The sequence below is a fragment of the Aotus nancymaae genome, unplaced genomic scaffold (genome assembly GCF_030222135.1).
Source record: "Aotus nancymaae isolate 86718 unplaced genomic scaffold, 86718_ANA_hifiasm-v0.15.2.pri h1tg000059l, whole genome shotgun sequence".
In the NCBI taxonomy this organism is placed as follows: domain Eukaryota; kingdom Metazoa; phylum Chordata; class Mammalia; order Primates; family Aotidae; genus Aotus; species Aotus nancymaae.
Window position 1 is genome coordinate 28,492,402 of NW_026988473.1, and position 26,323 is coordinate 28,518,724.

Sequence of the window (26,323 nt, forward strand, 5' to 3'; positions counted from 1 at the left end):
GCTGGGACATTTGGGATGGCTGGGCCTCCTCTCTCCATGTGGTCTTTGATTCTGAACTTCTTGTTCTTGGTGTGACATGGCATGGCAGGTTCAGAGCAACATCTTCAAAATGCAAAGACATCAAGACCTCCTGACCAAAACAAATTGTAAGGCAATCCTAGTTTCAAGGAAGTGGAGATGTAGATTTCATCTCTGGAAGGGAGAAGTGACCCTATCATATTTCAAATGGGATGATAGGAGGAATTTGTCACATTAAGCAATTTATCAGTTTACCTGTTTTACATTTCTCACTCAAGCAAAACATATTCATCTTTGTTCCAAGACTTCCAAAAATCCCAACCTCAAACAGTATTGGGCTCAAAGTCCAGGGTTAGTTGATCTGCATCGGTTTGAATGTGATTTAGGCTCTTTGACTGAAGCATGTCAAGTATAGCTTCTCTTGGTACAGAGATCTATGATGTCAAGTATAGCTCCTCTTGATCCAGAGATCCATGGACTAAAAAATTATTTGCCTCTCCCACATTCAATACACAGTGGTGAGACCCCTGTCTCACCATGATAACCACAGTAGATGTTTTCATTTAAAAAGGGAAGGAATAGTAGCATTTAGCAGTCACTAGTTCATAGCATTTCTGAAATGCACGTGGGCACAAGATATCAGGGGCATGGGACATTTCTTGATTAGGTCTCCATTCTGCATCCTGGAAGTTGTTCCCTAGTACATTGTTTTCATCTTGGCCATACCTCTGGATTCTTGGCTTAGCTGTTTGAAAGGCCATTCATTTTCCATAAAACATGGCCTCTGTTTACAGATGGGTGGTTGTTTTAGTCTTGTTTTCTACCCATTGTTCTTTGGTGTTCCAAAGACCTCTTCATTTTTAACCGTGTCAGTCCTTTTTAGTCCAAGCTGGCAGTGCTGCTGCCAGTACAAGTTTTAAAAAACCAAAACCAAAGAAACACAAAGCTTCCTGGAGTTTCTATGACTCTTTTCTCCAAAGCCAATTTTTTTTAGGACTGATTTCTCCTACCTTGGGCATGTCAGGATGCTCTTAAGATAATGCCCTTGAGATCCTTGTATAAGACTGCCTTGAATTTTTCCATGGTCTTAAAATATTCTTAACATACTTACCTGTGGTTTGATATTTATTTGAGCTATTTCTTATTGTGAACATTTTTGTTGATTGGATATTAAATGATTTTATTTTCCAACCCAGCACATCTTGGGTTTTTTTGTATAGCATATCCTCCAAAGTTGACTTATGAACCTGAGCAATTTCTTTTCGACTTCATCTCTCTCCCCATACTTTTAATATTCAGCTAAAAAAAGTCAGTTTACACTTCTAGTATTCTGCCTAGAAGTTACCTTAGTCAGATCCACAGTTTAATTAAGTACATTTTCTTTCAAGTTATTGCAAACAATACTTTGTCCATTTATTACTTGACATCTTTCCAGACTCCTGTAATGGTTTCTTTATTGCTTTTCCATTTTCCATAAAGTCTCTCTGCCACCCTCTTTGTGATTGTGGAATTTTTTGTATAGCATCCTGGTTTTCTAGGAACACAAGATCTTCTCTTATCTGGTAATTATTTATATATTGTTTATATGTTGTTACATATTGTTTAATGGGCACAAATTCCTCCTATTGTGTATCTACACCCCTTTACGATGTGACCTTGTTGTTTCTCCCATCAAGAATTAGAATCAATTTCTTCACCCTTGAATCTAGGATAGCTTTATGAATTGCTTTAGTCAATAGAATGTGGCAGAATTTACACCGTATGAGCTCCACAGTGTAGGCTTCAAGAGGTCTTGCAGTTTCTGCCTTTGAACTCTTAAAAATATTCCTCAGAGATCACCATGCTATGAAGAAGTCTGGGGTGAAAAACGTGAAGAAAAAGACCCATAGTTCCAGTTTTTCCAGCTAAGCTCAATCCTAACTAAGCAAATCTAACCACTGAATAAACTTACATAAAACAACCTACACAAAACCAGCAGACAAACAACCCAGTCAATCCACAAAATGATGACAAATAATAAATTACTGCTGTAAGCCCATAGGTTTTGGGTGGTTTGTTATACAGCAATAACTAATAAAGAAATCAGTACTGCAAGTAAAAGGATACCATTTTAAAAATCCGAAATACATGACACTGGCTTTGGGAGGTTACAAAGATTCCAGATATAAAATGTGTTGTATAATAAAATAGTTACGTATCATAATGGTTCCTCAGCAATATGAAAGGACCACTTTAATTGGTGAGACCATAATGACTTCTTGGAGGAAGAAATATTTTGGTGGATCCTTGAAGGATGGATAGGATTTTGACAGATAAAAATGAGAATAGGAATATATATGGAAGAGAGTAATTGCTGGGTTATAGGGATGTCTGGTAGGTTGTTTCACAATTTCTCCCCTCTCTGTAGTAGCACTCTTTGAAATGTTCCTTCCTTTTGTGTCTTCCTACATTTGAAGATGGAGTGTATTTCTCCATCCTTGAATGTTGGCTGGTTTTGTGATTTGCTTTGATGAGTAGAATGTGACAGAAGCAGTGTTGCCCCATATTTGAACCTGGGTCTCAGAAAGCCTTGAATGTTCCGCTCTTCATCTTGTAACCCAGTCCAGCCACTATATAAACAAACTAAGGCTACCTTACTATATGAGAAGTATGTGGTCCAGTTGTCCTTGTACCGTAGTGGACAGTGAATTCCCAGAAATAGACTTTTCAGACAAGCAGCTGATCGTAGACTCTTTAATAAACCCAGCAGAGAACAGAGGAACCACCCAGCTGATCCCAGCACAAATTAGCAATCCTCAGAATCCTGAGCTAAATAAAACAAACAAAATATTTTAAATCATTATTATTTTAAGTCATTATGTTTAGGGGAAATTTGTTACACAGATAAAGGGTATATATCTTCAATGTAATACTACCAAATTGTTTTCCAAAGTGGTCTTACCTGTTAACACACTGATGATATCTGGGAGATCCTATTGCTTCATTTCTTTACTAATGCTTGGTAATGTCAAACTTCTAAATTTTTGGCTGATCAGGTATGTTGTGGAAACTTGGCATTTTAATTTTCATATCCTCAATTACTAATGAAGCTAAGTACCTCTTTTCCTGTGTGGATATCCACTTGGCCTTTTGGATATACTCTTTTATGAAGTACCTGTTCAGACATCTTGAAGATTTCTCTGTCATTGTCTTTTTCTTTTTTCTTTCTTTCTTTTATTTTTTTTGAGATAGGGCCTTGCTCTGTCGCCCATGGTGGAGTGCAGTGGCATGATCAAGGCTCACTGCAGCCTCAAACTCCTGGGCTCTAATGATCCTTCCACTTCAGCCTCCCCAGTAGCTGGGACTACAGGGATGCATCACCGTACCTGGCTAAGTTTATTCTTCTAGAATAAATTTTCATTTGCATCTGCAAAGTTCTTATGAGCATTACCAATCTGGAAGCATTTTAAATTATATTAATAGATTGAGATTTCTTTCACCATCCTATGAAGCAGCTTTTATTTAGAAATTCATATGAAATTAAACTGTTTATAACTTTCTGGAATAAGACTTTTTTTTACTCTTCTCTTTCTTTGTTTCCTCCTCCCTTTTCTTTTCCCTTACACTTTATTTGCTTGGCACCAAGGCACCTCTCTTGTAGAAGGTTTGTTACTTTTGGTTCAGCTTTACCTGACAGTTTAACTCTTTTGAATTCTACTTAATATAGTGAGTCTGTTATTAGACTTGGTAAGCCCTAAGTCTGAATTCCATACATTTTAAATCAGAGTCCATTAAAACTGTAGTTTAATTTTGCTTAATTTGCCAAACACCCACCGGGTAAAGATAGCTCTTAGTGCTTGGTCTACTTCTTCGTTCTTGGTCTCTTTTAGAATTTAGAATTTCATTCCATAATTTTTTATTATCTTGTCAGTCTTTGATGCTTTTGAGAAGATTTAAAAATATTTTATTTAGAAATTTTAGTTGTTTTTAGTAGGAAGATTGGTCCGAATAACATAGCCCATCATTTTCAAGAATTGAAATTTTCCTTTTAGGAAGTTTCTTGCATGCATACCTCTCTTAATTTTACGTGTCAACTTGGCTAGGCCATAGTACCCAGATTTGGGTCAAACACCAGTCTAGATAATGTTATGAAGGTATTTTAATGGCTGTGATTAACATTTAAATCAGCAGACTTTGAGTAAAGCAGATTACTCTCCATAATATGGGTGGCCGTCTTCCAATCAGTTGAAGGCCTTAAGAGAAAAAGATTAGGGTTGTCCAAGGAAGTGGGAATTCTGCTTCCAGACTGCTTTTGGACTTGAGCTGCAACGTCAGCTCTTTCTGAGTCTCTAGTCTGCTGGTCTGCCCTAAATATTTCAGACTTGGCAGCCCCCACAATTGTGTGAACCAGTTCCTTAAAATGTCTGTCTGTGTGTGTGTGTGTGTGCATGTATGTCTATGTCTATATATGTGTGTGTATGAGTCTTTTTCACATATATACATACACCCTCCCCATATATTTACACACATATCCATCCTATTAATTCTGTTTCTCTGGAAATGCTTATTAGTATAATACTTACCAGAATGACTAAAATAGAAAAATAGTGATAACACCAAATGCTGGTGGAAATTTAGAGAAACTGGGATTACTTGCACATTGCCTTTGGGAATGGACAATAGTACAGCCACTCTGGAAAATAATGTGGCAGTTTCCTTTACAACTAAAAATGGACTCAATATTCACTCAACCCAGCAATTTTACTCTTGGGCATTTACCTCTAAGAAATGAAAAAGTATGGTCACAGAGAAATGTGTACATAAATGTTTATAGCACCTTTATTCATAATAGTCCCAAACTGGAAACTATAAAATGTTCTTCAGTGGGTGAGTAGTTAAGTAAATACCATACCATGAAATACTACTAAACAATAAAAAGAAATGAATTATTGATACATGTAACAATTTGGATGAAAGTAAAAAAAAGCCATAGGTTACATGATGTGTGATTCCATTTATGAGCACTCTTGAAATAACAAAATTACAGAGGTGGATAACAGATTGGCATTTGCTCGGAGTTAAGAATGGGAGAAGAGAGTGAGTATGACAACAAAAAAGCTGCTTGAAGAAGCTTGTATTGATGGTAGAGTTTGGTGTCTTAAATTGTGGTCATAGTTACATAAAGCTATAAATATGATAAAATAGCCAAAAAGCATATTTACACACAGACACATGCACACAGATAAGTATGTGTATAACTGGTGAAATGCTAATAAGCTGTATGGATTGTACCAAAGTCAAATGCACAATTTTAGTATTGTATTCTTGTTATATAAGATGTTAACATTTGCAGGGGGAATTGAGTGAATGTGCATAGGACTTCACTGTACATTCTTTTGCAACTACCTGTGAATTGATAATTATTTTATATTAAAAAGTTTCTTGCAGCCTGGCTCATACATTTTCTGGGTTGAGCAAGATATTTACGTATGTTGGTTTTTAATAAAAGGCAATTTTCCCAGTTCATCTTCCAAAATCCCAGTTGATTTTAAAGATTGCATATTACTATTCACATCATCCATGCAAAGAAGTTTTATGTCAAGGCAAAGTTTAGGAAGCAGAATGTATATCCCAGCTTTGGCACGAAGCAACTTGCCTACAACATCCTGAACCCAGCCTTTAGAAGACTGGGCTTTAGGGAAGAGAATTTAGTCTTTGTGAGTACTCAGCTACCAGAAAAAAGCTTCAACAATGGAGAAACAGAATAATACCATTGTTGCTAAGTGGTTTTTTTGGTCAACATTAGAGTGGAATGATGACAACTGTTATTCAGGGCTGAAATTGGAGGATTATGGGATACAGGTTGTTATATTTTTATGGTAACTATGCTTCTACTTGAAAAACCTAGATAATTATTTTTTTCAGTTAAAACCTTTTTATATTACAGGAAATAAATATTAATATGGAGAACGACTTTAATACTGAGTCATCATCTACCTTTACTCTTCAAAGTTCTTCAGAGACATTGTTTTCTATTCAGCTATTAGATTTCAAAACAAATTTACTGGAAGCATTAGAAGAATTGCGTATGAGAAGGGTAAGCTCCTTTTTAAAATGCTTTTTTTTAGATAAGAAAACTTGATTTTGTTCAATTCATTGTTTTTCAAAGAATAAAAAAAGGCCTAAAAATCTCTCTTGTTTAGAAATAAAATATATAGTCCAATTATTGAAGAAAACAGATTAAGTCAGTGATCAGGGAATGGGAAATAAGAATTTGGAAAATAAATCAGAAAATAAAAGAGGGGTTTTCAGATTAAGTACTTGATAAGTCAACTAGTATTTGTTGAGTCCCTGGGAGGGCACAGATAGCACCCTCTTTAGACTCCATGGCTGATGAAAAAGAACTGCTCTTGGAGAGATTAAATTTTTGTTAAGGTTATTATATAGATGCCTATGAAATTATTAAACAATGAAACAAGGCAGTATATGATTGACAAAATAAATGTATGTAGTAAATATTCTGGGTTGAAAGAATCAAATATTTTTATTTAAAAAAGTGATAACTGTGATTTTTTTCCCTAAAGGGTATGTCTAGTATAAAATCGTAAAAGATGAGGCAGGTGGATCACTTGAGACCAGGAGTTTGAGACCAGCCTGGCCAACATGGTGAAACCTTGTCTCTATTAAAAATACAAAAAATTGGCTGAGTGTAATAGCACATGCTTGTACTCCCAGCTGCTCAGGAAGCTGAGGCACAAGAATTGCTTGAACCTAGGAGGTGAAGTTTGCAGTGAGCCAAGATCACACCACTGTACTCCAGCCTGGGTGACGGAGCAAGACTCCGTCTCAAAAAATATATATATATATAGAAACCATCTTCTGTGTACTCTGGAAACTGGTCCAGCTAGTTCATATTCCTCTAATTAAATTTGGGGATCCTTTGATGGAAACTGTAGAAATGATAAAGGTAATCATTGAAATTAAAAACTTTAAACAAGGTTAAATAGCAGGTAAAAACATCTGAAGAGACAATTAGGAAACAACAAAGTGAATCACACGGAATTCAGTACAGAGAGGCAAATAGGAAATATAAGAGAGTAAAGAGTATCTTAACTCTTGAGAGTCTAACTTCTAAAAAGTCTGTTAATGGTAAACTCTTATAGACTTTCTTTTTCTTTCTTTAGAAAATGTCTTTATTTTGCCATGAAATTGTAGATTACGTTTGTGTTCTGTCAGTATTTTAAAGAGATTTTGTTGAGTTTTTTTTGTGGCCATTTAGAAGTTTTCTGTCAATTGAATTGTTCCTCTGTGGGTAATCCATCATTTCTATTTGCTCTTAAGATCTCTTTGTCATTAGTGATCTTTATTTTTAATGTTTCTAGGTGTGGATTTATCTATATTTTTAGGGACTCATTTTGATGCCTGAATGTTATGAAAAACTTCAGCTGTGATTTTTTTTGAGTATTGCTGCTTATTTTCTCTACCATTTTTTTCTGGAACCCCCAATAGACAGCATATTAAACCATGCCATTCTATCCTTTTTGAGTCTTAACTCTCTTGTATTTCCTCCCATTTGCCTCTCGGTTCTGAATTCTGTGTAATTCATTTTGTTGTTTCCTAATTGTCTCTTCAGATGTTTTTACCTGCTATCTAACCTTGCTTAGAGTTTTTAATTTCAATGATTATCTTTTTCATTTCTGGAGTTTCCTTCAAAGGATCCCCAAGTTTAATACAGTGCTAATCAAAACCTAATGCAGTGTTTTCTTAGAGCTTGATAGGGTGATTCTAAACTTATATATGTAAGAAAAATGCATGAGGATAGCCAAGAACATTTTCTTTTTTTTTTTAATTGTACTTTAGGTTCTGGATACATGTGCAGATCATGCATAGGTACACACGTGGCAATGTGGTTTGCTGCCTCCATGCCCCCGTGACCTACATCTGGCATTTCTCCCCATGTTGTCCCTCCCCAACCTCCCCACCGCCCCATGCTGTCCCTCCCTTGGCCCCCCGCAACAGACCTCAGTGTGTGATGCTCCCCTCCCTGTGTCCATGTGTTCTCATTGTTCAACACTCGCCTATGAGTGAGAACATGCGGTGTTTGATTTTCTGTTCTTGTGTCAGTTTGCTGAGAATTATGGTTTCCAGATTCATCCATGTCCCTACTAAGGACACAAACTTATCATTTTTTATGGCTGCATAGTATTCCATGGTGTATATGTGTCACATTTTCCCTGTCCAGTCTATTGTCGATGGGCATTTGGGTTGGTTCCAGGTCTTTGCTATGGTGAACAGTGTCACTATGAACATACGTGTGCATATGTTATAATAGAATGATTTATAATCCCTTGGGTATATACCCACTAATAGGATTGCTGGGTCAAATGGAATTTCTATTTCTAGGTCCTTGAGGCAGTGCCACACTGTCTTCCACAATGGTTGAACTAGTTTACACTCCCACCAACGGTGTAAAAGTGTTCCTATTTCTCCGCATCCTCACCAGCATCTGTTGTGTCCAGATTTTTTAATAATCACCATTCTAACTGGCTTGAGGTGGTATCTCAATGTGGTTTTGATTTGCATTTCTCTAATGACCAGTGATGATGAGCATTTTTTCATATGTTTGTTGGCCTCATGTATGTCTTCTTTTGAAAAGTGTCTATTCATATCCTTCGCCCACTTTCGGATGGGTTTGTTTGTTTTTTCTTGTAAATCAGTTTTAGTTCTTTGTAGATTCTGGTTATTAGCCCTTTGTCAGATGGGTAGATTGCAAAATTTTTTTCCCATTCTGTTGGTTGCTGATTCACGCTAATGATTGCTTCTTTTGCTGTACTGAAGCTCTGGAGTTTAATTAGGTCCCATTTGTCTATTTTGGCTTTTGTTGCCAATGCTTTTGGTGTTTTAGTCATGAAGTCCTTGCCTATGCCTATGTACTGAATGGTTTTGCCTAGGATTTCTTCTAGGGTTTTTATGGTGTTAGGTCTTATGTTTAAGTCTTTAATCCATCTGGAGTTAATTTTAGTGTAAGGTGTCAGGAAGGGTTCCAGTTTCTGCTTTCTGCACACTGCTATCCAGTTTTCCCAACACCATTTATTAAACAGGGAATCCTTTCCCCATTGCTTGTTTTTGTCAGGTTTGTCAAAGGTCAGATGGTTGTAGATGTGTGGTGTTGCCTCCAGGGCTTCTGTTCTGTTTCATTGGTCTATATCTCTGTTTTGGTACCAGTACCATGCTGTTTTGATTACTGTAGCCTTGTAGTATAGTTTGAAATCAGGTAGCGTGATGCCTCCAGCTTTGTTCTTTTTGCTTAGGATTGTTTTGGCTATGTGGGCTCTCTTTTGGTTCCATATGAAGTTTAAAGTGGTTTTTTCTGGTTCTGTGAAGAAGGTCATTGCTAGCTTGATGAGGATAGCATTGAATCTAGAAATTAATTTGGGCAGTATGGCCATTTTCATGATATTGATTCTTCCTAACCATGAGCATGGAATGTTTCTCCATCTGTTTGTGTCCTCTCTTATTTCCTTGATCAGTGGTTTATAGTTCTCCTTGAAGAGGTCCTTTACATCCTTTGTTAGTTGTATTCCTAGGCATTTTATTCTCTTTGTAGCAATTGTGAATGGGAGTTTGCTCATGATTTGGCTCTCTGTTAGTCTGTTATTGGTGTATAGAAATGCTTGTGATTTCTGCACATTGATTTTGTATCCTGAGACTTTGCTGAAGTTGCTTATCAGTCTAAGGAGATTTTGGGCTGAGATGATAGGGTCTTCTAAATATACAATCATTTGTCTGCAAATAGAGACAATTTGATTTCCTCTTTTCCTAATTGAATACCCTTTATTTTTTTTTCTTGCCTAATTGCTCTGGCTAGAACTTCCAATACTATATTGAATAGGCATGGTGAGAGAGGGCATCCTTGTCTGGTGCTGGATTTCAAAGGGAATGCTTCCAGTTTTTGCCCATTTAGTATGATATTGGCTTTAGGTTTGTCATAAATAGCTTTTATTGTTTTGAGATACATTCCTTCGATACCTAGTTTATTGAGAGTTTTTAGCATAAAGGGCTGTTGAATTTTGTCAAAGGCCTTCTCTGCATCAGTTGAGATAATCATGTGGTTTTTGTCTTTGGTTCTGTTTATGTGGTGGATTGCGTTTATAGACTTGTGTATATTGAATCAGCCTTGCATCCCTGTAATGAAACCTACTTGATCGTGGTGGATAAGCTTTTTGATGTGCTATTGCAATCAGTTTGCCAGTATTTTATCGAAGATTTTTGCATCTGTGTTCATCATGGATATTGGCCTGAAGTTTTCTTTTTTGGTTGAGTCTCTGCTGGGTTTTGGTGTCAGGATGATGTTGTTGTTCTCATAAAATGATTTGGGAAGGATCCCTCTTTTTGTGTTGTTTGGAATAGTTTCAGAAGGAATGGTACCAGCTCCTCTTTGTATGTCTGGTAGAATTCAGCTGTGAACCTGTCTGGACCTGGAATTTGTTTGGTTGGTAGGCTATTAATTGCTGCCTCAACTTCAGCCCTTGTTATTGGTCTATTCAGGGTTTCAACTTCTTCCTGGTTTAGACTTGGGAGGTTGCAAGTGTCCAGGAATTTATCCATTTCTTCCAGGTTTACTGGTTTATGTACATAGAGTTGTTTGTAGTAATCTCTGATGGTAGTTTGTATTTCTGTGGAATCAGTGGTGATATCCCCTTTGTCATTTTTTATGGCATCTATTTGATTCTTCTCCCTTTTCTTTTTTATTAATCTGGTTAGCAGTCTGTCTATTTTGTTGATCTTTTCAAAAAGCCAGCTCCTGGATTTATTGATTTTTTTGAAGGGTTTTTTGTGTCTCTATCTCTTTCAGTTCTGCTCTTAGTTATTTCTTGTCTTCTGCTAGGTTTTGATTTTTTTTTTAACTTGCTCCTCTAGCTCTTTCAATTTTGATGATGGGGTGTTGATTTTAGATCTTTCCTCACTTCTCATATGGGCATTTATTGCTATAAATTTCCTTCTAGATACTGCTTTAAATGTGTCCCAGAGATTCTGGTACGTTGTGTCTTCGTTCTCGTTGGTTTTGAAGAACATCTTTATTTCTGCCTTCATTTCATTGTTTATCCAGTCTACATTCAAGATCCAGTTCTTCAGTTTCCATGAAGCTGTGTATTTCTGAGTTAGTTTCTTAATTCTATGTTCTGATTTGATTGCCCTGTGGTCTAAGAGACTGTTATGATTTCTGTTCTTTTGCTTTTGCTGAGAAGCGATTTACTTCCAATTATGTGGTCAATTTTAGAGTAGGTGCAATGGGGTGCTGAGAAGAATGTGTATTCTGTGGATTTGGGGTGGGGATTTCTGTAGATGTCTATTAGGTCCGCTTGGTTTGGATCTGAGTTCAAATCCTGGATATCCTTGTTAATTTTCTGTCTCGTTGATCCGTCTAATATTGACAGTGGAGTGTTAAAGTCTCCTACTATTATTGTGTGGGAGTCTAAGTCTCTTTGTAGGTCATTAAGAACTTGCTTTATGTACCTGGGTGCTCCTGTGTTGGGTGTGTATATATATTTAGGATCGTTAGCTCTTCTTGATGCATTGATCCTTTTAGCATTATGTAATGTCCTTCTTTGTCTCTTTTGATATTTGTTGTTTTAAAGTCCATTTTATCAGAGACTAGGATTGCAACTCCTGCTTTTTGTGGGCTCTCTGTTTGCTTGATAAATCTTCCTCCATCCCTTTATTTTGAGCCTATGTGTGTCCTTGCATGTGAGATGACTTTCCGGAATACAGCACACTGATGGGTCTTGACTTTTTATCCAATTTACCAGTCTGTGTCTTTTGATTGGGGCATTTAACCCTTTTACATTTAGGGTTAATTTTATTATGTGTGAATTTGATCCTGCCATTTTGATGCTAGCTGAATGTTTTGCCTGTTAGTTGACACATTTATTTTCATTGTGTCAATGCTTTTTACCATTTGGTAGGTTTTTGGAGTGACTGGTACTGGTTGTTCCTTTCTGTGTTTAGTACTTCTTTCAGGAGCTCTTGTAAGGCAGGCCTGGTGGTGACAAAATCTCTTAACAATTGCTTGTCCATAAAGGATTTTCTTTCTCCTTTGCTTATGAAGCTTAGTTTGGCTAGATATGAAATTGTAAGTTGAAAGTTCTTTTCTTTAAGGATGTTGAATATTGGCTCCCGCTCTCTTCTGGATTATAGGGTTTCTGCCGAGAGATCTGCTGTGAGTCTGATGGACTTCCTTTCGTGGGTAACCCGACCTTTCTCTCTGGCTGCCCTTAGCATTTTTTCCTTCATTTCAACCCTGGTGAATCTGACGATTTTTTTGCCTTGGGTTGCTCTTCTTCAGGAGAATCTTTGTGATGTTCTCTGTATTTCCTGGACTTGAATGGTGTCCTTGCTTGCTAGGTTGGGGAAGTTCTCCTGGATAATATCCTGAAGAGTGTTTTCCAGCTTGGATTCATTCTCTCTGTCACATTCAGGTACACCTATCAAACGTAGATTAGGTCTTTACACATAATCCCATATTTCTTGGGGGCTTTGTTCATTTCTTTTCACTCTTTTTTCTCTATTCTTGCCTTCTTGTTTTATTTTATTGAAGAATAAAAGGAACTTTGTCTTGAAGTTTAAGTACCAACTTGGCCATAGTGGGGAGGAGCACCAAGTGGACTCTACAGATTCCCACTTCCAGGCTTTGGCTCATGGACAACATTTCTGGACCTAACCTGGGCCAGAGAGGAGCCCACTGTCTTGAAATGTGAGTCCTATGCCTGGAATTGAGCCTTAAGTGAACATCAGTGGTACCCTGTCAGTACTCCCCATTGGCCTGTGGTGATGGTGGCCACAGGAAGAGACTCCTCTGCCTTGAAAGGTGACAGAAGAGTGGGAAGAACTATGTGTTGTGGTTTTGGTGCCAGCTTAGCCACAGTGGAATAGAGCACCAGGTGTATTTCCTAGGTTTCTGACTCTGGTCCCTGGCTTGTGGGTGGCATGGACCTGCCTGGAGTCCAGGGACACTTACTTCCCTGAAAAGAATGATACAAGGCTGGCTGGCTTTACCACCTGCTGATTGTAGATCCCTAGGGCCTTGAGTGCACATTGGTGGTAGTCAGGTAGTGGTTACGGCAGGCCTTGGGCAAGACCCAGTGCTGTACTGGGTTCAGGTCTGACCCAGTGCAGTCCCAGTGGTGGTGGCCACAGTGGTGCTTGTGTTACCTGTCCCCCAACTCCAGGAAGCTCAGCACAGAGAGATAATCCATTTATTTGGTAGAAAGTAAGAGGAGAGAATGAGTCTCTGGTAATCCAGATAATTCTTCTGAGTCTTATCCAAGACCACCAAGGCAATACTTCATAAGGCCACAAGAACGACATCATTACGGGGCTTGTGGTGCTCCCTAGTCAGATGAGGCTGCAGAGACAAAAAACTTAGATCATAACACTCAAGTTCCTTCAAATACCTGGAAAGCCTTCCCAAGAAGGATGGGTACAAACAAGGCCAGACTGTGAAGACTACAAAAAACACCCAACTCTTCAATGCCCAGACACTGATGAACACTCACAAGCATCAAGACCATCCAAGAAAAACATGTCCTGACCAAACTAGGTAAGGCACAGGGACCAATCCTGGAGAAACAGAGACATGTGAACTTTCAGAGAGGTCAAAATAGCTGTTTTGAGGAAGCTCAAAGAAACTCAGGATAACATAGAGAAGGAATTTAGGATTCTGTCAAATAAATTTAATAGATTGAAATAATTAAAAAATAGTCAAGCAGAAATTCTGGAATTGAAAAATGCAATTGATATACTGAAGAATGTATCAGAGCCTCTTAATAGCAGAATTGATCAAGCAGAAGAAAGAATTAGTGAACTTGAAGACAGGCTATTTGAAAATATACAGTCAAAGGAGACAAAAGAAAACAGAAAGAAAAACACCTACACAATCGAGAAAATAGCCTCAAAAGGGCAAATCTAAGCATTTTTGGCCTTAAAGAGGACGTAGAGAAAGAGATGGGTAGAAAGTTTATTCAATGAGATAACAGAGAACTTTCCATTCCTATAGAAAAATATTAATATTCAAATACAAAGGTTATAGAAAACCAAGCAGATGGAACCCAAAGAAGACTACTTTGAGGCATTTAATAATCCTACTCCCAAAGGTCAAGGATAAAGAAAGGATCCTAAAGGCAGCAAGATCAAAGAAACAACATACAGTGGAACTCCAATACATCTGGCAGCAGACTTTTCAGTGGAAACCTTACAGGCCAGGACGTATTTAAAGTGCTGAAGGAAAAAAAGCTTTTATGCTAGAATAGTATATACAGTGAAAATATCCTTCAAACCTGAAGGAGAAATAAAGACTTACTCAGATAAACAAAAGCTGAGGGATTTCATTAACACCAGACCTGTCCTACAAGAAATGCTAAAGAGAGCTCTTCAGTCTGAAAGAAAAGGATGTTAATCAGCAATAAGAAATTATCCAAAGGTTCAAAACTCCCTGGCAATAGTAGGTATACAGAAAACACAAACTATTGTAACATGGTAAGTGTGATGTGTAAACTCATATCTTAAGTAGAAGAATAAAAAGATGAACCAGTGAAAAATAATAACTACAACAGTTTTTCAAGACATAGTATAATAACATATGAATGGAAACAATAAAAATGTAAGAAGTGAGGAGACAAAGTTAAATTATAGAGTTTTTGTTAATTTTCTTTTTGCTTGTTTGGTAATTAGCTTGTTTGTTTATGCAATCAGTGTTAAGTTGTTATCACTTTAAAATAATGGGTTAAAGATAGTATTTGCATGCCTAATGGTAGCCTCAGATTGAAAACCATACAATGATACACAAAAATAAAAAGGAATTAAAACATAACACCAGAGAAAATCACCTTCTCTGAAAGAAAGACAGGAAGGAAGAAAAAAGGAAAATCACAAAACCAGAAAAAAAAAATAACAAAATGATGAGAGATAGCCCTCACTTATCAATAATAACATTGAATATAAATGGACTAAAATCTCCAATAAGAACATGTAGAATGGCTGAACAGATTAAAGAAAAAGACCCAATGATCTGTTGCCAGCAAGAAACACACTTCACCTATAAAGTCACACATAGACTAAAAATAAAGGGATGAAAAAGATATTCCATGCAAATGGAAACCAAAAAGAGCAGGAGTAGCTATACTTCTATCAGACAAAACAGAGTTTTTGTTTCTCACACAAACACTATGAAAAGGGACAAAGAAGGTCATCATATAATGATAAAGAGATCAAGTCAGAAAGAGAATATAACAATTTAAAAAATATATACACTAACACTGGAGTACCCATATGTTTAAAACAAATGTCACTAGAGCTAAAGAGAGAAATAGACTCTAATACAATAATAATTGGAGACTTCAACACTCAACTTTCAGCATTGGACAGATCAGTCAGACAGAAAATCAACAAAGAAACACTGGACTTCATCTGTACCGTAGATCAAGTGAACCTAATAGATATTTATAGAAAATTTTATCCAATGGCTACAGAATACAAATTATTCTCCTCAGCACATGGATCATTCTCAAGGTTAGACCATATGTTAGGCCACAAAACAAGTCTTAAAACATTTTAAAAACTGAAATAATATCAAGTATTTTCTTTGACAACAATTGAGTAAAACTGGAAATCAATAATGAGGAATTTTGGAAACTATGCAAACACATGGAAGTTAAACAGTATGCTCCTGAATGATCAGTTGGTCAATGAAGAGATCAAGCAGGAAATTGAAAATTGTCTTGAAATAAATGGTAATGGAAGCAAAACATACCAAAACCTATGGGATACAGCAAAATCAGTACTAAAATGGAAGTTTATAGATATAAGTGCCTACATCAAAAAATAAGAAAAACTTCAAATAAACAACCTAATAATACATCTTAAGAACTAGAAAAGCAAAAGCAAACCAAACCCAAAGTTAGTAGAAGAAAAGAAATGGTAAAAATCAGAGCGGAAATAAAGGAAATTGAAACAAGGAATACAATACAAAAAATCAACAGAAAGTTCTTTTTTTCTGAAAAAATAAAACAAAATTGACAAACTGTTAGCCAGCCTGAGGAAAAAAGAGAAAAGACCCAAATCAATAAAATCAGAGATGAAAAAGGAGACATTGCAACAGATATTGAAATTAAAAGGATCATTAGAGGCTGTGAGTGACTATATGTCAATACATTGAAAATCTAGAAGAAATGGATACATTTCTAGACACATATAACCTCCTAAGATTAAACCATGAAGAAATTCAAAACCTGAAGAGACCAATATTAAGTAATGAGACAGAAGCTGTAATAAAAAGTATCCCTGCAAAGAGAAACTCCAGGACCCAAATGGCTTCACTGCCAAATTTTATCAAACGTTTAAAGAAGAACTAATATCAATTCTACTCAAACTATTGCAAAAAAAAATAGAGGCAGAAAGAATACTTCCATACTCATTCTATGAGGCCAGTATTACTCTGATACCAAAACCAGACAAATATAAAAAAAAGAAAAGAAAACGAAAACTACAGGCCAGTATCTCTGATGAACACTGATACAAAAATTCTCAACAAAATACTAGCAAACAGAATTCAACCACACATTAAAAGGATCATTTATCATGGCCAAGTGGGATTTATCACAGGGATGCAAGGATGTTTCCACATATGCAAATCAATCAGTGTAATACAGTATATCAACAGAATGAAGGATAAAAAATGATTATTCCAATTTATTCTGAAAAAGCATTTGATAAAATTCATTGTCCCTCTATAATTAAAAACCCTCAAAAACTGGATATAAAAGGAGCATACCTCAACACAGTAAAAGCCATATATGATAGACCCACAGCTAGTATTATATTGAAAGGGAAGAAACTGAAAGCTTTTACTCGAAGATCTGGAACATGGCAAGGATGCCCACTGTTATTCAACGTAGTACTGGAGTCCCTAGCTAGAGCAATCAAACAGGAACAAATAAAGGGCATCCAAATTGGAAAGGTTGAATTCAAATTATTCTTGTTTGCAGATCTTATATTTGGAAAAACCTAAAGACTTCACCAAAAACTATTAGAACATAAACAAATTCAGTGAAGTTGCAGAATACAAAATCAACATACTAAAACTGGTAGCATTTCTATACGCCAGTAGTAAACAATCTGAAAAAGAAGTCAAGAAAGTAATCTCATTTACAGCTACAAATAAAATTAAATACCTAGGAATTAACTCAACCAAAGAATTGAAAGCTCTCTACAATGAAAACAATAAAACACTGGTGAAAAAAATGGAAGAGAACACACAAAAAAAGGGAAAGATATTCCATGTTCATGGTTTGGAAGAATCAATATTGTTAAAATGCCAATACTACCCATAGCAATCTACAGCTTCAATGCAATGCCAATCAGAATACTAATGGCATTCTTCAGAGAAATAGAAAAAAATCCTCAAATTTATATGGAACCACAAAAGACCCGGAATAGCCAAAGCTATCCTGAGCAAAAAGAACAGAACTGTAGGAATCACATTACCTGACTTCAAATTATACTACAAAGGTATAGTAACCAAAATAGCATGGTACTGGCATTAAGAGACACACATACCAATGCAATAGAATAGAGAACCCAGAAACAAATTCACACACCTATAGTGAACTCATTTTCAACAAAGGTGCCAAGAACATACATTGAGGAAAGACTGTTTGATAAATGTACTGGGAAATATGGATATATATGTGCAGAAGAATGAAAGTAGACCACTGTCTCTTTCCATATACAAAAATAAAATCAAAATGGACTAAAGACTTAAATCTAAAACCTCAAACTATGAAATTACTAAAATAAAATATTGGGGGAAATTCTCCAGGACATTGGATTTATTATTTTCAAAGTAACAACAATAAGATGAAGATGCATAGTGGGCTTCTCAGTAATAATTACTCAGTAATAATAAAGAAAACCCAGAAGACAATATAATGGCACCTTTAAAATACTAAAAGAATAACTACCAACCTAGAATTCTATTCCCAGCAAAAAAAGAAAAAATCCTAAAAAATGAAGGTGTGAATCTTAAATGAAATTTTCTAAGTGAGAGAAACCAGATCCAAGAGGCTATATATTATATGATGCATTTATATGACATTCTGGAAAAGACAGAACTATAGCAATGGAAAATAAATCAGTTATTACTAGGTATTGGAGGATAGGAGAGGGGTTTGCTATATGGAATGCATGAGAAATTTAGGGGATGATGTAACTTTTCTGTATGTTATACAGTAGTGGTCCACCACAACATTCTTTTGTCAAACCTGTAAAATGATACCACAAAGAGTCAACTGTACTGTAAGCAAATTTACAAGGATATAGGGGAGAATTATAGTGTGGAATTTATATTATGAAAATGTAACAAACTTTCACAAATACATAACATAAGCCTCAGTGAACAGAGTAGGGGGAAAAGAAGTTGACTTAACCTTGGAAAACAGTATTTTGACTGGATACTGTAAGGCTAAAGACAAAAAGAAAGGCACATAAACAATATCTCTACTTCATAAATTTGTTTCTTGGGTGCATACATGTCAGCATTCTGAAACTACAGGTGTACTAGAGTTGAACAAATAAGCAAATAGATAGTGAGAGCTAGGTAGATTTTTTCACTGTTGAAAGAAGTTACAAATAAGCAAAGGGGAAGAGTAGAATGAGTTCTTTGCTGCTGCATTAGAGTTGATGATAGCTCTTGCCAGTCAGAATGGTGATTATTAAAGAGTCAAAAAACAGATGCTGGTGAGAATACAGAGAAAAAGGAACGCTTTTACACTGTTGGTGGGAGTGTAAATTAGTTTAACCATTGTGGAAGATGGTGTGGCAATTCCTCAAAGATCTGGAGGCAGAAATACCATTTGGCCCACCAATCCCATTATTGGGTATATACCCAAAGAAATATAAATCAATGTATTATAAAGATATTAATATATGCACATGTATGCTCATTGTAGCACTATTCACAATAGCAAAGACATGGAATCAACCTAAATGTCCATGAGTGATAGACTGGATAAATAAAATGTGGTATCTATACACCATGGAATACTATGCAGCCATAAAAAGAAATGAGATTATGTCCTTTGCAGGGACATGGATGGAGCTGGAACTGTTATCAGCAAAGTAATGCAGCAACAGAAAACCAAACACTGCATATTTTCACTTATAAGGGGGAGCTGAATGATGCAAACACATGGACATATGGTGTGGAACGATATACACTGGGGTTTATTGGGGTGGGGATGGGAAGGAGAGCATCAGAAAGAATAGCTAATGGATGCTAGGCTTAATACGTAGGTGATGGGTTGATCTGTGCAGCAAACCACCTTGGCACACCTTTACCTATGTAACAGACTTGCACATGCTGCACATGTACCCTGGAGCTTAAAGTTGAGGAAAAAAAAAAAAGAATTGGGCTGGGTGGGGTGGCTCATGCCTATAATCCCAGCACTTTGGAAGGCCAAGGTGGGTGGGTCACCTGAGGTCAGGAGTTTCAGACCAGCACGTCCAGCATGATGAAATCTCATCTCTATTAAAAATACAAAAATTAGCCAAATGTGGTGGCACATGCCTGTAGTCCCAGCTACTTGGAAGGCTGAGGCAGGAGAATTGCTTGAAACTGGGAGGCAAAGGTTGCAGTGAGCTGAGATCACACCACTGCACTAGAGCCTGGGCAACAGAGTGAGACTCCATCTCAAAAAAAAAAAAAAAGAGAAAAAGAATTGGTGATACTAGTATGAATTCATGGTTTAATTATATACAGATAGAAAGATAAATATAGACATATATGTATACATGAGTTAGCATATATACATATATTTTCTAGCTTTGTCTGCTGAGAGAGCCTAGAAGAACTGACAGCCAGATCTTGGGATCCAAATGTTATTATCTAGTAAAAGGAACCAGGACTCCTAGTAAAAGGAACCAGAAGACATGACTTATTTCAGGGCTGGGCATCTTGTAGTGCTGGAAAGTAAGGAAGTACTTAAAACAATATCAAAAGGATACATAAGACAGACCAAAAGAGCTCTCATGGTTAAAACTGGAGCAATTGAACAACAAAATAATGATATTATTGCATACCCTGTTAATATAAATAAATGACTAAATAAATAGATAAATATGGGAGAGGGTGATTAATTATTATTGTTATTTCATCCTAATATTATTTTAAGGTTGCTGACTTTTAAAAAATTTATTTATTATACTTTAAGTTCTGGGGTACATGTGCAGATCATACAGGTTTGTTACATATGTATACATATGCCATGGTGGTGGTTTGTTGCATCTATCGCCCCGTCATCTACATTAGGTATTTCTCCTAATGCTATCCCTCCCCAATCCCCTACTCTTTTTTGAGACAAGGTCTTTCTCTGTTACCTAGGCTGGAGTGCATTGGTGCAATCATGGCTCACTGCTGTCTTGACCTCCTGGGCTTAAGCGATCCTCCTACCTCAGCCTTCTGAGTAGCTGGCACCACTATACCTGGCTAAATTTTAAATTTTATGTAGAGATGAGGTCTCCTTATGTTACTCAGGCAAACTCATGGGCTCAAGTGATCCACCTGCCTCAACCTACTAAAGTATTGGGATTAGAGGTGTGAATCACTACACTCGTCTGGGGAAAATATTTGCAAAAGAATTTTAGCTACTAAATGTAGGAGGAAAAGGAGAAATAGAAAATCACCCTTAGAAAACCACAGTAATGATTGCTGCAGGCAGTATCCACTGATAAATGCTGAATTTAATGGCTGAAACTTTAAGGAGAAACAAAGTAGTTACATAGTCACACAATATTTTTTCCAAATTGTTTAGTAATTTACTGTAGTGATTTTAGATCTTGTTCAAAATTGTTTGCTATTCCTCCCTCTGGGAAGCAGAGCTTAATTCTACTGCCCACCACCTTCACCCTATTGTGGCATAAGTGACTTGTTTCTGATGACTAGAATATGTAAGGGAAAAATACTGGGTTTACAATAGAGATCCTGGAAGACACCACCTTAACTAAGTGATTAAAGTTAAAATCTCCAGAAATAATTCATGTTGGTATCAATGATTCATGTGAATATCAAATATTCATGATATGATGTGATGAAAAGGGAACTTTATTCTCTATGACATTCTTCCCCATACCTAGTATAATCATGAAAATATATCAGACAATCCCCATTTTAGGGACATTCTACAAGATACCTCTTCAAAAGTGTCAGGGTCAGTAAAAACAAGGAAAGACTGAGAAACTGTGACAGAAAGGAGGAATCCAAGAAGGCATGATGACTAAATGCAATGTGGCAACCTGGATGGGATCCTGGAACGTATCCTGGAACAGATACTGGTGGAAAAAGTAATAACATCTGAAATAAACTCTGTGTTCTAATTAATAGTATAGTACCAATGTTATTTTCTCAGCTTTTGTTAAATATATCATTGTGACCTAAGATGTTAACATTAGGGGAAGCTGAGTTAAGAGTATACAGGAACTCTCTACTATCTTTGTAACTTTTTTTTTTTTTTTTGAGACGGAGTTTCACTCTTGTTACCCAGGCTGGAGTGCAATGGCGCAATCTCGGCTCACTGCAACCTCCGCCTCCTGGGTTCAGGCAATTATGCCTCAGCCTCCTGAGTAGCTGGGATTACAGGCATGCGCCACTATGCCCAGCTAATTTTTTGTATTTTTAGTAGAGACGGGGTTTCACCATGTTGACCAGGATGGTCTTGATCTCTATCTTTGTAACTTTTCTGTAAATCTAAAATTGTTTCACAATAAAAAGTTTAAAAATATTAGGACTTTAAAAGAGTGAAAACCCAATAAATAGTATAGTACAAATTGAATATGATATATATTTTTTTAAGCAAGCAAACTGTATTTGGTGACTCATTTAACATTTATTGAGGATTTATGCCAGGTTTTAGCACTTATTATAACATCATGTAATAAAAAAGGTGTGCACAAGATACCCTAAAGTTATGGATAAGGAAATGCTTAACTTTATTGGAAGATTGAGGGGGGAAACTTCATGGAAGGAATAAGTCATTTGGGACATGATGGATAAGTAGGAATTTTGGATCAGTCTTTCCAAGAATTTATCAACATAAAACAGATATACAATGGAGAGAATCAAAGCCAAAACTTAACTTCTCGAGGAATTAAGTTTTGGCTTTGATTCTCTCCATTGTATATCTGTTTTATGTTTTATTAATATCTGCTCTTTATTATTTAATTCGCTATTTTGTTTTGAAATTGTAGATGTGTATTTTGCTTATTAATTTTCACCTTTTTTCTTTTCTAATATAAGGCATTTATAAGACTAAATTTTTCTCAGTATAGCTTTAGCTGGATTCCAATTTTTTCATATTGCATTATTATTCCTATTTTGAGACAGAACTGTGTTTTGTCGCCCAGGCTGGAGAGCAGTGGCATGATCTTGGTTCACTGCAACCTCTCTCTCCTGGGTTCAAGCAATTCTCCTGCCTCAGCCTCCTGAGTAGCTGGAACTACAGGCACGTGCCACCATGCCCAGCTAATTTTTGTATTTTTAGTAGAGACACAGGGTTTCACCGTGTTGGTCAGGCTAGTCTTGAACTCCTGACTTCATGATCTGCCTGCCTTGGCCTCCCAAAGTGCTGGGATTACAGGTATAAGCTAATGCACCCGGCCTGTATTTTTATTATTTAGTTCAAATTATTTTCTAATTTTTATTGTAATTTCTTCTTCAACACAGGGCTATTTAGAAGTATATTTCTTTTAAGGATATTTGGGTATGTTATTTTTTGCTAACTTAAAAAGTTGATTTCTAGCCTATTTCTACTTTATCAGATAATATAGTCCAAATAATTGCAGTCACTTAATATATGTGGAGATTTGCTTTCTGACCAAGCATATAATTGATTTGGTAAATATTCTAACACTGATACATTTGAAAAGAATGTGTATTCTCCATTTCTTAGATGCAGTGTTCTGTGAATATGAATTATATGGATCAACTTTGTCAGTCTTGCTAAAATCTTCTATATTATTACTGATTTTTTGGTCTATATTTTCCATAATTTTTCCTCTCCATGTTTCAGTCTGGTTATTTTCTTCTATCCTTTCAGTTTACTAATCCTCTCTTCAATTTGACCTGCTGATAAACTCAATCTATTGAGTTCTTAATGTGATTTACTATATTTTTCAGTTCTAACATTTCCATTTGGTTTGTCTTTTATTTTATTTTATATTTCTGTCCTCTGTGGAAATTCATTTCATTATATATTTCCTCGAGCATGTTAATCACATATATTTTGAAGTCTATGTCAATAAATCCATTATCTGGACTTCTTATAGATCCATTTCTATTGTCTCTCTTTTTTTCTTGGTTTTTGGTCATTTGACCTTCTCTCTGGTCAAGTAAATTTTGATTCAATAACTGACTTTGTGCATGAAAAATTGCAAAGGAAATTTGAGGCTTTGGATGGTATTATTTTTCTTTAGAGAGATTTACTTTTGCTTCTGGAACTTGGAGTGGGCAGATCATTTTACTAGTCAGAGACTGAGCTGCCTGGAAGCTGTTTTCATTGGACTAGTTTATTTCCACTTTCTACTTTAAGAGAGCAGCTTTTTGGGGTTCCAACTAAAATTCTAGGATATTTGCCAGAGTTCCTTCTCCTTGGCAGTCCCTGAACACAAAGCCTATTCTTATAAGACTACTGGTGGATCTGCCTGTTTCTCAGCCTCTAGTGAACTATCAGTTGCTGATTATCAGGATCACTTCTTTGTGGTTCTCTTCTCTGTATGATCTTGGAGATGTATTCTACGTCATTAGTCTTTTTGCAGAAATTGTAGAAATTTAGAGATGAAAGTGAGCTGAGATACCTTCTAGACCAACCTAAAACCCAGAGACTCGTACTCCTGTCTCCCCATTCCTTGTCCAGTGCTCTTCCATTAACATATATAATAAGTTAGCTGAAATGAATAAAGTTGTCAACATAAAATTGAGCTATATTGTAAAGGGTTAGATAGCAAAATGTCTTTAGTTGTAATGAGCAAAACACAGTAAGTGTTTTATAAGCTAGTAGGTAGAAGAACAAAATGTAGTAGTCTTTCCTTATTTTGGTGGGGGATAAGTTTCAGGATCCTCAGCAGATGCCTGAAACCTCAGATAGTACCAAACCCTATACAATATATACTGTTTTTCCCTACACGTACATACCTGTAATAAAGTTTAATTTATAAATTATGCATATAAAAGGTTAACAACAGCTAAAAATAGAACAATTATAGCAATATACTATAATAAAAATTATGCAAATGTGGTCTCATTTTCTCTCAAAATATCTTACTGTATTTTATTAACCTATTTTTGGACAATGGTTGACTGGATAACCTCAGAAAGTGAACCCATGGATAAGGGGGGATTATTATAAAGTCTTTTTTAAGAAAGACATCTTACTTTACTAAACTATATTTCACTACTTAGCTGTATAACAATTAATAAAAATAAGAGGGGATATTACTCATTTTTTTCTGTATAAACCTAAAATGGTAATGATAATATTTGAAAAAAAGTGAATGTTTGAAATTTATAATGATATACAAATTAAAAATCTGAATCAACAAAGTAGTTTATATTGTATCCACAATGTGTGCATTTTAAAAGTTAGTCATCATTTCTGATACATGTCCTTATCAGATAGATAGAATTACTGATAAGGAGTGGGGATGCATAGATGTTTGTTACTAATTTCTTTGTTTTTAACAAACAAGTAAAAACAACTTCCTTCGTAATTCAGGCAGTTGGCATGTGATGTGAGCAGGGTAGGAATTATGTTGAGCTGGAAAGCTTATATCTTCAGTTCAACCTATAGCTGCCATTCAGCTCCAAATAATTATTGGCATGTAGAAAAATAGGCTCTGTTTTATCCAGCTTTTTCAATTATTGAAGAGAAACTAGAAATCCAGATTTCAACATGAAATCTATTGGATTCTAAAAATTGGAGAAAAGTTGAAAGTTTTTAAACAAAATATATTTCTGAGCCAAATCATCTCTACAATGGGGATAAAAGATCTTTACCACAAATCTTTTAGGCTTTTAAATTGTACATTAATTTGAAATCTTTTACAAGCCATTTCTCAATCTATGCCTTAAGAGAATTGAAAATTTAATGGATATTACATGCCATGCAAATTAATGACTATACTATAATGTAGTATGTATTATGTATCATAATAGAATCATGAGCAAAGTATTAGGGTAGTTCAGAAAGGGCACATTAAATTAGTTAAATATCTAAAGAATAAATTTTTGAATTCTAATTTAGCAATTAATAAAAGTCAGTGGAGTTTTGGGTGGTTTAAAATAATGATTTTCTAAGAAAATATGAGAAAAAACTAGATAATCAATGGTATAATGTGTGGTAAATAACATTAAGCAGCATTTCAATACCTCATAAAATTAAAAATGGTATGGATAGAATCATACCCCTTTCTGATTATTATGATTTGTAGAATGCTTACCTTTATACCACATCGAAAACTGATAAAATGGGTGATAGCAACATAGCAGAAAAATAGCATTAGAATATACTTATACAAGAGTAAGATTTTATTAACTTTATGCTTTCTATTAAAAATTATTATTTAGCTTTTTATTATAACTTTAATTTTTTCTTCTGTTCATTCTTTAAGCAACTTTTAAAAGTTATTAATAAAAATTTGTGTGAAATGTCATTGAGAAAAAGTATTTAAATTTGATTAAAAAAATGTTATCTCTAACTTCAATAAAGTACCTAGAATATAGAATCTTAAAAGTGTTTATTTTTTATTAGATGCCTTAGGACTACAAGGATATAAGTGTTCTACAAAAACAATAAAAGAGGAGTAATTTGATGGTTTATTTACTCTTTATAACCTTTAGAAAGTGTCATGCCTTTTTTAAAGTGTTTGCTTCAGGCTGTAGTTTTACAAGATGGGCTATGTACTGGTCAGGCCTCTTCAATTCTTGACCCTGAACAGATTTAGGTACGTACACCAGGCACATGTCCAAGCAGCCAAAATTGTAATTGGGTACTTGTACATTCCTTTTCAAACTCATAATCTACCTCCTACTAAATTGCTCAACTCAGTTTCTCATGTTGTCTGAGAAAATACTAATCACTCTTCCAGATAGTTTCTTGGTCTGATTAGCTTAAAAGTATTCAAGATATTTCTAACATTCATGGGCTAGCCTAAAAGTTTATATTTAAACAAACCTCTTTCTCGGTAGTATTTAAACTACTATTTTCACATTGGTCAACTTATT

General features: G+C 35.6%; 1 protein-coding gene across 1 annotated transcript in view; it reads left to right on the plus strand.

Moving 5' to 3' along the window:
• Positions 1-26,323, plus strand: part of CCDC73 (coiled-coil domain containing 73) — a 162,219-nt gene that overhangs the window by 21,894 nt on the left and 114,002 nt on the right. The window contains exon 2 of the mRNA XM_064365053.1: positions 5,945-6,094. Coding sequence (XP_064221123.1) covers positions 5,960-6,094 — 135 coding nt within the window. The 5' untranslated portion in view covers positions 5,945-5,959. The remainder of the gene's footprint in view (positions 1-5,944; positions 6,095-26,323) is intronic.